Genomic DNA, 10,731 nt, shown 5'->3' with positions numbered 1-10,731 from the left:
CGCCAGGAATGGTCTAGCATATATTGCCAATAACTACAGGCATCCCCCAGAGCACACAAAAAAATAACCAAATAATTTAATTAACCCATAAATGGACGGAGAGAGCTGGGGAGTTCTCATGGCTTGTGAGGGTAGAGACGGGAGGTGCAGCGGGGGTTTATTTACGCTGCTCAGCCCCCACCCCAACCTGAGAACTAATGCACACATTTCCACACATCCTCCAGCCTCCAGCCAGCCCCCCAAATTCCAGATGTGGGTATTTTAGGTGCAGTATATTAGAGCTGGAATGGAGAGAGCAGTAGAGAAGACATTCAAAGGGATTAGAGGGTGCTCCCCACTTATCAAATCTTCAATTGGGGGGGCACTGGAACATAACCTTAAGTAAGTGGGGACTCGCTATACTCAAATCTCTGAGACTGCTTAATCATGACAGTAGCAACTCTACTGAAACCTTACTTGCAGGAAAATAAGCTGTAAAGCAAGAAGACCTATATAAAAGTTTTCTCTAAGTGTATTGTTTTTTTCATGTTCAGATTGTAATCAATTACCCTCTGAAGTTCTAGTCAGGCCTCAATATTCTGTGGTACTCATGACAGTTTTTTTGTTTTCCAAATAAACCTTAGGGTTAAAACCAGTTCAGGGACCACTGTCTCAAAGAGACCACAGGGGATTTTTAAAAGAAATTGCACAGAGGAATTGCAACATGTAAATACAACATAATTTAATGTTGTGGATAAAGAGAGATTACATTGCTCACATTATAGAAGAAAAAAAAACCCAAAGACAATAGGATAATTTATTATTTCCTCTTTATTAACTGCTCCTTGCTGTTCAGATCAGGCCTCAACAAAATGATGTAGCATTTGGGAGCAAAAATGGAGCCCATTAAGCCAGCACTGGAGGCCAAGATGGAGAAGATCTCCACAGCCACCATGTATTTCCCCTTGGTGCTCAGGTAGACCGGAACAAATGAGATCCAAACACTACAAAACAACAACATGCTGAAGGTGATGAATTTGGCCTCATTAAAGCTGTCAGGCAGTTTCCTGGCAAAAAAGGCCACAACAAAGCTGATAATGGCCAAAAAGCCCATGTAGCCTAGGACACAGTAAAACAAGGCAACTGACCCTTCGTTACAGCCTAGAATGATTTCCCCCATCACAGAGTGCATGTCAGAATCAGGGGAAGGAGGAGAGGTTCCTAACCACACAGCGCAAATGCCAGCTTGAATAAGAGAACAAGAAAACACAATGGCGCTTCCGAGTCTTTTCCCCACCCACTTCCTCATTCGGGACCCTGGTTTGGTGGCCACGAAGGCCAGAACCACCGTGATAGTTTTGGCCAGCACAGAAGAAACAGTTACTGTGAAAACAAGGCCAAAAGCCATTTGTCGGAGCAGGCAGCTCACTCTTTCTGGAGGGCTGAGGAAGATCAATGGGCAGAGAAAGCAGAGCAGGAGTGAAATGAGGAGAGTGTAGGTGAGGTCCCGGTTGTTTGCTCTGACAATGGGTGTGTCCTGATGTTTAATGAAGATGGCTAGGACCACCACTGTGAGGAGAGAGAGAGAGAGAGCAAACAATGCTAAGCTCATCCCCAGAGGCTCTTTAAAAGACAAGAAGCTGATGGTCTTTGGAATGCATTGTGATTGTTCCATGTTTGGATAGTGATCTTCGGGGCACGCAACGCAATCTTCCTTGTCTGGAAAGAAAGTACAGTAATGCATTCAGATTTCAGATGTTAGAAGAGCAATGTTTACTGCTGTGAGTATGGACCTCTTAAAGTTTATTGAAAATAATCCCAGATATTTCCAGAGTAACCAGATTGAAAGTGATGCTTGAGAACCCCACCTCAGCACTTTGGCCATGTCGGGTGTCCTGTGAGGGATTGCTAACTCCACATAAACCACATTGTTATTCTTCAGAACAGGTACTGTCCATGGCCATTTTACACAGGGGTTCCATTCCCAGCCCCATTCCACCCCCACATACTACAGTATGTTGAACACATTCAACCCAGGTGTATGATCACACATCATTCATAGACATGTTTATCTCTTTTTGCCTGAATTAAGGAAGGTGTCTCATACCAAGTCATATCACTGGTGCTTTTAGTTCAAAATTGCCTGATGTATTTTAACCTGTAACGAAGATTTGATCATGGGTCACAAACCATTGTTTTTTTAGAAGATGGTCCATATTCCGTTATGGGAGCTATCTGCCAATAGGTATGGAGCAGAAATTTGGTTTTTATGCCACTTGAATAAGAAAGTTACCTACATTGCACTCCTTGAACCAACACATTGACCAAAGTAAAGATGCCGTTAAAAATGTGTACTTCTCTAAACATTTGTGATGCAGTTCTCCAATCAAACAATATGTACAAAAATGCACACACCACCACTGATTTATTTATCCTTTCCCTCAACTTCTAACATGACATGCGGTTTGAAAATTATATATCCTGTGTCTCTTACCCTTCTGGGATGAAATCTTGCCTTGAGGACATGGAGCACAATCATAGCAGCAGAATGGCTCCCCCTCCTTCTTTTCCTTCCTGGAACCAGGAGGGCAACTTGGGTTACACACCGAAAGGGGTGAAACCTGCTCATGTATATAATGGGGAATAGGGTAAGGAAAAGCTTTTTCTCCCTCTCTTATAACACTAGTGTAATAACCAAGGTACCATTCTTACAGCACTAGAACTCAGAGGTATCCAATGAAGCTAAATATTGGATTGATTAGGGACACTTTTTCACGTAGTTTAGCTAAAACTATGAGATACAATTCTACAGGAGACAGTTATGGGCATCAGCTTGGCTGACTTTAAAACATTATTCGAAAAACCAATGGAGGAGAAGCCTTTTGGAGGCCACCGCCCTTGGTGGAGGGTGTGCTTTTACTCAATGGTCAGAGGCAGTATAGTGCTGAATACCAGTTGTCGGAAACCGCAAAAGGGGAGAGAGGTCCTCTGATCATGTCCTCTTTGTGGGTTTCCTACAAGCGTCTGGTTGGCCACTTTCAGAACCTTATTTATTTATTTAACCATATCACAGGGCAGTTTACATTATAAAAACATAAAAAGGAAAAGCATGAAAAACAGAAGCAGTAACATCCCAGTTTGAAAGACCATAAATAGTTTAATTCAGTAACGGCTTGGGAGAAGAGGAATGTTTTCACCTGGTGCCTATAGATATGTAGGGAGGTGCCAGGCAAGCCTTCTTGGGGAGAGCTGATCTTCCCCAATCTAAGAAGCCCCTTTCCTCATTCTACACTTGGGGACAAAGAATAGCTACCCACAAAGCTTCACAACCCCTACTTCCTTCTCACCCATCAGCATTTGAACTGCAAGGACAAACACCTTCTTCTTCTTCCCAAGAGGCTCATGAAATGCACTTGGACGAAAAGAACCCCAACCAAAAGCCACATGCCATATCCAGATGCTGGACAAGTCTGGCCAATGGGAATATTCCTCACTAGTTGAGCATTGATCTGAGCCAGCAAGATCATCTTATGTTGAAATTCCTGTATCCTGGACAACATGACTTTCGGGATGACTTCCAACTCTATGATTCTATCATTCTTAAGCAGTGCAGAGGAAAAAGTTTCTAATCTGGCTGGAAAGGCAAGTATGTGCTGGACTGATGATATGTAAGTAAGTAGAATAACATTCTATTTTCCTATCTCTCATAGATGTAGGAATTATGCCTCACCTGGTGAAAGCTTCTGTGCCACACCATTCTGGTGTCCTCAAGGGTGAAATGCTGGCCTGTGGCAGCCTCCCCACCTACCCTTCCAACCTTGACTCTCATGAAGGAGTTATTTGGGAAAGTGACCAGGTTGGTAATATCAAAGCCAGCTTCTACTTCCCTGTTCGCACTAAAAGATACTGTTTCCCCAGCAGAGTTGTTAAAGGAGACACTCCTAAGAAAGGGGTGGAGCTGCATTGAGAGAAAAAGAGCAACTTTGAAGTAATGCAAATGTCTCCCCTTTCTCACATTCAGGATGCCTCCAGACTGTCAATACGGGGAGGTAGTGCCCTGCAAATATAATCTGCTTTCTGAGAAATGTTTTGTAGGGTGAGCATTCACATATTGAGCCAATGCTCTCCATTGGCTCTATAGGTAAAATCGCAATGCATGGCTTAGATATCTACACACACACACTGCCCAACTAGCCTCATATAACCAGCATGTTTGAGTCTAATAAATACATATAGGGTTTAATGCCGTAGAATAAGGTGTTCTGACAGGCTTGGCCTATGTCCCTTCCCCTTACCTTGGGAGGAAATGGGCAACAAAGCCTATTGTTCTTCTCACTCCATATGTGAATTTCGTGTGTGTGGAGTTCCGAGCTGCTTCCTACAGCCACATGGATTTAAGAAGCCTGTTTTTTTCAGATAAGAATGTAATCTGAAATTACCATTTTCTATACCAATAAAAGTTTAGAAACTTCTACCATTTTGTCTTCTACTTCTAGAACATTTTTCTGAGGGCTGTGTTCCCCCAAAACTTTTGAACTTTCAATTGTTTTGTAAGTAAACCATGTTACGATCTGCTAAGGATGTGATCTATTTTTTTTGTGCTAGGGGATATTCTGGGATTCACTGGAACGGGCATATTTTAAGGTTTTACATCCTGTATTTCCATGCTTCTGTTTGCTGCATGTTTTGCCATGCAAAGGAAGATGCTCACAAAAAACTGAACGGCAGGATTGGGTCCTCCTGCTTAACAGCTATAAGCAGAACAGTCTAATTCTTCATTGAGCTAGTCCTCAGTGAACAGCTTCTCTGCACACAGAGAATGTGGAGCTTAAAAAGTTTCAGGGTACTGTTTTACATATCACTGCCTATGTCAAATAAATTATATCTCATGATAGGCATTACCTGCCAAGGCCGAAGCTCCTGCAAATCTCCTTCCACCACTACCCTATATTTGGCTTCAGGCAGGAACATGGCATATAGAGCATGTGCTATGGCATAGACAGAATTATAGAGACTGTAGCTGTGACCAGACATGTTCATCTCAAAAGCAGATGAAATTAGATCTTCCAGCTTCTCCTCTCCAGTGCAGGTGTCACTGGCCTGCTCCTCTGTACTGGAGTTTGGAAATAAACAGAGAAAGACTTGTGCCCAGAACTGCTTGACAAAGCCATTTCCATTTGCCTCAAAAGGATTTTGTGCCTCAAGAAAGGCTTTGAATCCTTGTGCCACATCTGAATGAACTGCAAAAAAGAGGGAACCCTGGAAGATTTGCATATCCAGGCTTATTTGCAAGGGCGGTGCTGTGAAATCCAGCTGTGCCGTCAGAATCCACACCTTCCCCTCAGATGTATTAGTCACAATTTCCATTTCACCTAGTGCTACCATTGTCTGCAAGCAAAGCATGGACTTTGTTCCTCCATAGACAACCACCACTTTGGCTTTACTTTCCATAATAGCTTGATAAATTTGAATGAACTGGCAATGCACGTCATAATAATCAGCCAAGTATGTCGTTTTCAGCTTTGTCTCTGCGAAGGCCAAGCAAATGCCTTTCTGGGAGAGCAGAGGTTTCAGTGTTTGAACAAATCTCTCTCCACTTTCTGCAGCAAGCAACCCAACCCATGTCCAACCAAAGTGCAGAAGTAACTCAACAATCCCAATGTGCTGATGGGCTTCATTGGGCACCATCCTGTAGAAGGGAGTGGATTGGCTTTGACCATCATCCTCTGGAGAAAAGGAGCCATAAGTGAGCTAAAAGGAAATAAAGGAGCATCATCTATAATTGCAGAAGACTGGGCATGTGCATCCAGGGCCTGCCCACCCAGGAGACAAAATGAGCAAATTGCCCCAAGAAGGCAGGTTCTAGAAAGCTGGGAGGGGTGTGTGGAATAATGAATGAATGAATGAATGAATGGGAGCAGGAACGACCATGCCTATCATGAGACTCTGAGGTTCTGTTAAAAACTCTTTACTCACAAGAGATTCGCAAACGACTCCCTCTGCAGAACTTCTTATCTGTGCAAAAGAATATATATGCCACCACTGCAGCTAGAATTTTACTAGCCCAGAAATGGAAATCAGCAGAGTTACCAACGATTGAAGACTGGAGAACAAAGTTGCTAGAATATTCGGAATTGGCGAAAATGACCGGAAGGATAAGGGACCAAAGAGGTTTCAGACAGACTGGTGTAAATTTATTGATTACTTTAAAAACCATTATAAAGATGTGAAGACACTGACAGGCTTGGTTTAATACCTGTGATTCAAAATGTTAGAGTCTGACCATTATTAAGAGAGGTTTAAAACTTACATAAAGGCCAGAGGTGGTTCTAGAAAAGCAGTAAATTGAGTATAGAATTTAAAACCAATAGAAGAGATGGAGGGAAGTCACAGGCTCGGCGGAGTATCAGTATTAATTTGAAAAATGTAAAGTATGAGTATGGAATGTATTTTTTGTTATGTTTTCTGTTATTTTTTGTTATTTCTTTATTGCAATTTTTTTAAAAAAAAGAATGTATTACAACCTGAGTTTAATTGCTGGAGACACTAAAAAGGACACATAGCAGCTGTGAGGAGTAAACGTGCTAGCTGAATTGGTTAATCCTCCCTAAGAGGCTCCTTTCCTCTTAGTTGCAATTAGATGGCTAGGAACAGCGTTATTATGAAAGAATATATTAGAATCCCATGCTGACCCTGGATTTATAGGGTCTGGGTAACTCGGAATGGCAGAGAATAATTAAAAGAGCATTGTGCATGCTTAAAAGCTTCATGAATATTAGTTAACATGCCCCAGGCAGAGAAACAGCTTATTTACATGAAGTTTTTGGGAAGTTTTTTAAAATGTTTAATATTTTATTATGTTTTTACATATGATGAAGCCAGCCAGAATGGCTGGGGCAACCCAGTAAGATGTTTGGGGTATAAACAGTAAAATTATTATTATGGAATAGGATATCCCTATGGAGGGGTGCCATCATCAGCTGAACCCGAGACGCCAAGCTAGATAGAGGAGACATGTAGCACTCACTGCTCAGACCTCCAGCAGAGAGAAATGGCCAGTGTGCCTAGGAGTGGAGGAGAGGAATGGCTACAGAAATGTTTTTATTATGGCGGTGGCTTAATGCTACCTGACACCTTGATGCTACACATTCTATTTAATTGTGCAAATCACACTGGGAACACTTCATGTGAAGGGTAGGATCACTCTCCTTTGTCTCCCACAGCTATTTCTCTATTATACCAATCCTTTCTGAACAGAAAACATCATAGTGAATGAGTGTGAAATGCCCAAGGCAGTATCTTACCTGGGGAATCTTGTAGATGCCCAAGATGTTTGCCAGGTAGACGGAGGTATCAAAGTCCAGTCCCCCAATAACTGCCACCAGGGGTTTCTGGATGTTGCACTTGTAGTTGGGTATAAGGTTAGAGGGAAGGTTCAGAGCAGCCCGATATGTCATCCTTTCATCAAAGTAATTGTCATAGATGTGGAATCCCAGTGTGATATTAGGTAAGATCTTGGGGTTCTCATTGATCTCCTTGACAGCAAATACCAAGGCCATAATATGCTGATAGTTCTTTGGCACAATACTGCAATGAGAATTTTATGCTGTATCATTGGTGGATATGCTATGCATTTCCCCCCCCTAAGTAGCCTCTTTATGATTCTTCAAATTGAATCAGCGTGATTTTCAAATGATGACTGTGTTTTGGTTTTGATATATTTTTAAGAGTAATTTTTTTGGTAGCTTTACATTTAAATATGAACTGATTTGAATTTCCCCCTTCCCAATAACAGAATATTGATATTTACTTTTGAGTTCAGTATATACTTGACAACACCTTTTGAACATTCAAGAGATGCTCTTGCTGACGCCAGCCTCAGAACTGAGCAGCGTTTTAGCTTAATGTAGGGCTCATTCAGACTTCCCCATGTCCTGCCATTTTCCTCCAGGAAAACCTGATCTTTACCGCTCAATCGGAACTGACACCTCCCTCAGAACTTCTCCCAGCTGACAGTTAACTGACATTTCTTCACTGATCACTGCCTTCAGGTGAATACAGTCTGAATATTTCTGATCCAGGGCCTTTCTATAAATTATAAACACAATCGCCTAGCCTGATTTAGATGAGAACATCAGGGGCTCTTTAAGCACTACCTCAAAGGAGAGGTGAACCTTTAAGACCCCTCACATTAGAGTTTCTGAGGTGAAGATTAAGAACAGAGAAGAGCTTTCGATCTTAAACTAGGGAGGCTTAATCTGTGAGTATAACTCTCCTTATAACCCTAGTATAACTCTCCTTGGAAGAGATTTGGTGGGATGTGAGGAGGAGAGAACACACCAACAAGACCAGGCTCTCTCATCTCACTGTCACATTCAGATCTGCATCTCCCTTCCTCCAAGCCAACTCTTCAGCTTTGTAAATGCCCCTCTCCATCTGCCTAGATATAAATGCCGCTTAAATCCATGGAACTAGCTTCTGAGTTGGCCTGGTTAGAGCTAGGGGATATTTCAGTATCATCTAATTATTTGACATTTGAAGTGTTTACAATGTATTTAGAAGCTGATGGGTAGTTAGCCTTTCTTTGAAGTTTTCTTCATCAGAAACAGTAAGGAGGTGAGAAGCAAGTCCGCCAACAATAAGATGACCAGGTTGGTAGTATTCACGAGGAATTCTGGACAGATCATGGACAGTGCAACTCGTGGTATGTTTGCACACCAGATGTGGCAGATGAAAGAGAAGAGGCACAATAAACAACAGCATACTGAAGCACATATTCTTTCTCATCAAACACCCTTATTTCCATCCAGCACATGAACCTTGCTTCACAACCACCCTCAGTACAATATTCTGCCTTATGATGAACAGCTCTTCCCTAACAATTCACAGATTAAAATCATATTTTACAACTTGATTAAGAGAAAAGTGAAAATCCTTCCTCTTCCTCTGTCCTCTCTCTTGCTTAGAATGGCAGGAAGAGGTTTTCATACCCATGTTTTGACATTGGTTAGTATTCTCTGGAAATCTACTGAGACATTATCCAAAGGAGACATAGCCATGATGAGAGTGATAATTATAGGTGAGATAATAACAAGCTCTCAGAAAATGACCAAAAAACCAAACCAACCCCTTCTTCTGATTTTTCATCCAAAGTGGTTTCTCTCTGTTTATGGGACAACAAAAGCGCATGCAAAATTAACAACAATGAGGAAGAGAAGAACAGTTAGCCAGTCTCTTATTAATGCTGACCACTGCAAATGATTAATCTGACCTCCCAAAATTCCCCACCTGAACACCACTTCATTAGTTTTCTGACAATTATACCAAGACAAAAGAATTGTGAAAAGGACTGAGTTTTGTTTGGGTTGGTTGCAGTAGAAATTGGAGTTATTGGTAAAGTCCAGAAATAAACAGTAAATCGCAAGAACTCAGGCCAGAAGAAAAATGGATTTCAAATAAATCTTCACAAGGTTTTATTTGTGTAATGAGGAGTTCAAATAGGAGTCAATCCCAGTATTGAAGGCAAAGAAAGATAAATTCCAGTAAAAATCAGGACAAGGCCCCGTTTCGACAATTCTTCGTCAGCAAAGATTCACAGGTCAGAGTGTACCAAGTCTGTTACAGGTACCAAAAAAGGAGAATGCTTTGGATGTCAGGATCCAGGTTTAGGGCTTGAACTCGTTGGTGAGAGATTCCCACAAACAACTATTTGCGTTGCTGATAGAAAAGACCTCACAACTAGTTGGTGGAAGTAATATATAGAAGTAATAAATAAAAAGTAGTGAATGGTGGTATTTTCCAATAAAATGGAGCTTAATTTCACTCAAGTTCAAAACGCTTTTACTCCAGAATATTAATTCAGAAGCATTCTGCCCCATTAAAACCCATTAAACCCATTAGGAATACCAAACTTGTTATTCATTGAATTTTAAGTTTAACCCCCCCCCCCGCCGCCGCCAGGAATGGTCTAGCATATATTGCCAATAACTACAGGCATCCCCCAGAGCACACAAAAAAATAACCAAATAATTTAATTAACCCATAAATGGACGGAGAGAGCTGGGGAGTTCTCATGGCTTGTGAGGGTAGAGACGGGAGGTGCAGCGGGGGTTTATTTACGCTGCTCAGCCCCCACCCCAACCTGAGAACTAATGCACACATTTCCACACATCCTCCAGCCTCCAGCCAGCCCCCCAAATTCCAGATGTGGGTATTTTAGGTGCAGTATATTAGAGCTGGAATGGAGAGAGCAGTAGAGAAGACATTCAAAGGGATTAGAGGGTGCTCCCCACTTATCAAATCTTCAATTGGGGGGGCACTGGAACATAACCTTAAGTAAGTGGGGACTCGCTATACTCAAATCTCTGAGACTGCTTAATCATGACAGTAGCAACTCTACTGAAACCTTACTTGCAGGAAAATAAGCTAGAAAGCAAGAAGACCTATATAAAAGTTTTCTCTAAGTGTATTGTTTTTTTCATGTTCAGATTGTAATCAATTACCCTCTGAAGTTCTAGTCAGGCCTCAATATTCTGTGGTACTCATGACAGTTTTTTTGTTTTCCAAATAAACCTTAGGGTTAAAACCAGTTCAGGGACCACTGTCTCAAAGAGACCACAGGGGATTTTTAAAAGAAATTGCACAGAGGAATTGCAACATGTAAATACAACATAATTTAATGTTGTGGATAAAGAGAGATTACATTGCTCACATTATAGAAGAAAAAAAACCCAAAGACAATAGGATAATTTA

General features: G+C 41.5%; 1 protein-coding gene across 1 annotated transcript; it reads right to left on the bottom strand.

Annotated features, from left to right (window-relative positions):
* Positions 1–799: 799 nt before the first annotated feature.
* On the bottom strand, positions 800–7,538 carry LOC132593084 (vomeronasal type-2 receptor 26-like). Its single transcript, XM_060282049.1, has 5 exons — positions 7,284–7,538; positions 4,882–5,730; positions 3,788–3,937; positions 2,474–2,600; positions 800–1,698 (listed from the first exon to the last, which is right to left on the bottom strand). The coding sequence occupies exons 1-5, from the start codon at positions 7,536–7,538 to the stop codon at positions 800–802; spliced, it is 2,280 nt and encodes a 759-aa protein (XP_060138032.1).
* Positions 7,539–10,731: the final 3,193 nt, after the last annotated feature.

Source organism: Zootoca vivipara, chromosome 13, assembly GCF_963506605.1.
Source record: "Zootoca vivipara chromosome 13, rZooViv1.1, whole genome shotgun sequence".
Lineage (NCBI taxonomy): Eukaryota > Metazoa > Chordata > Lepidosauria > Squamata > Lacertidae > Zootoca > Zootoca vivipara.
The sequence above is the reverse complement of the archived record's forward strand: the minus strand, read 5'-3'. Positions and strand labels throughout refer to the sequence as shown.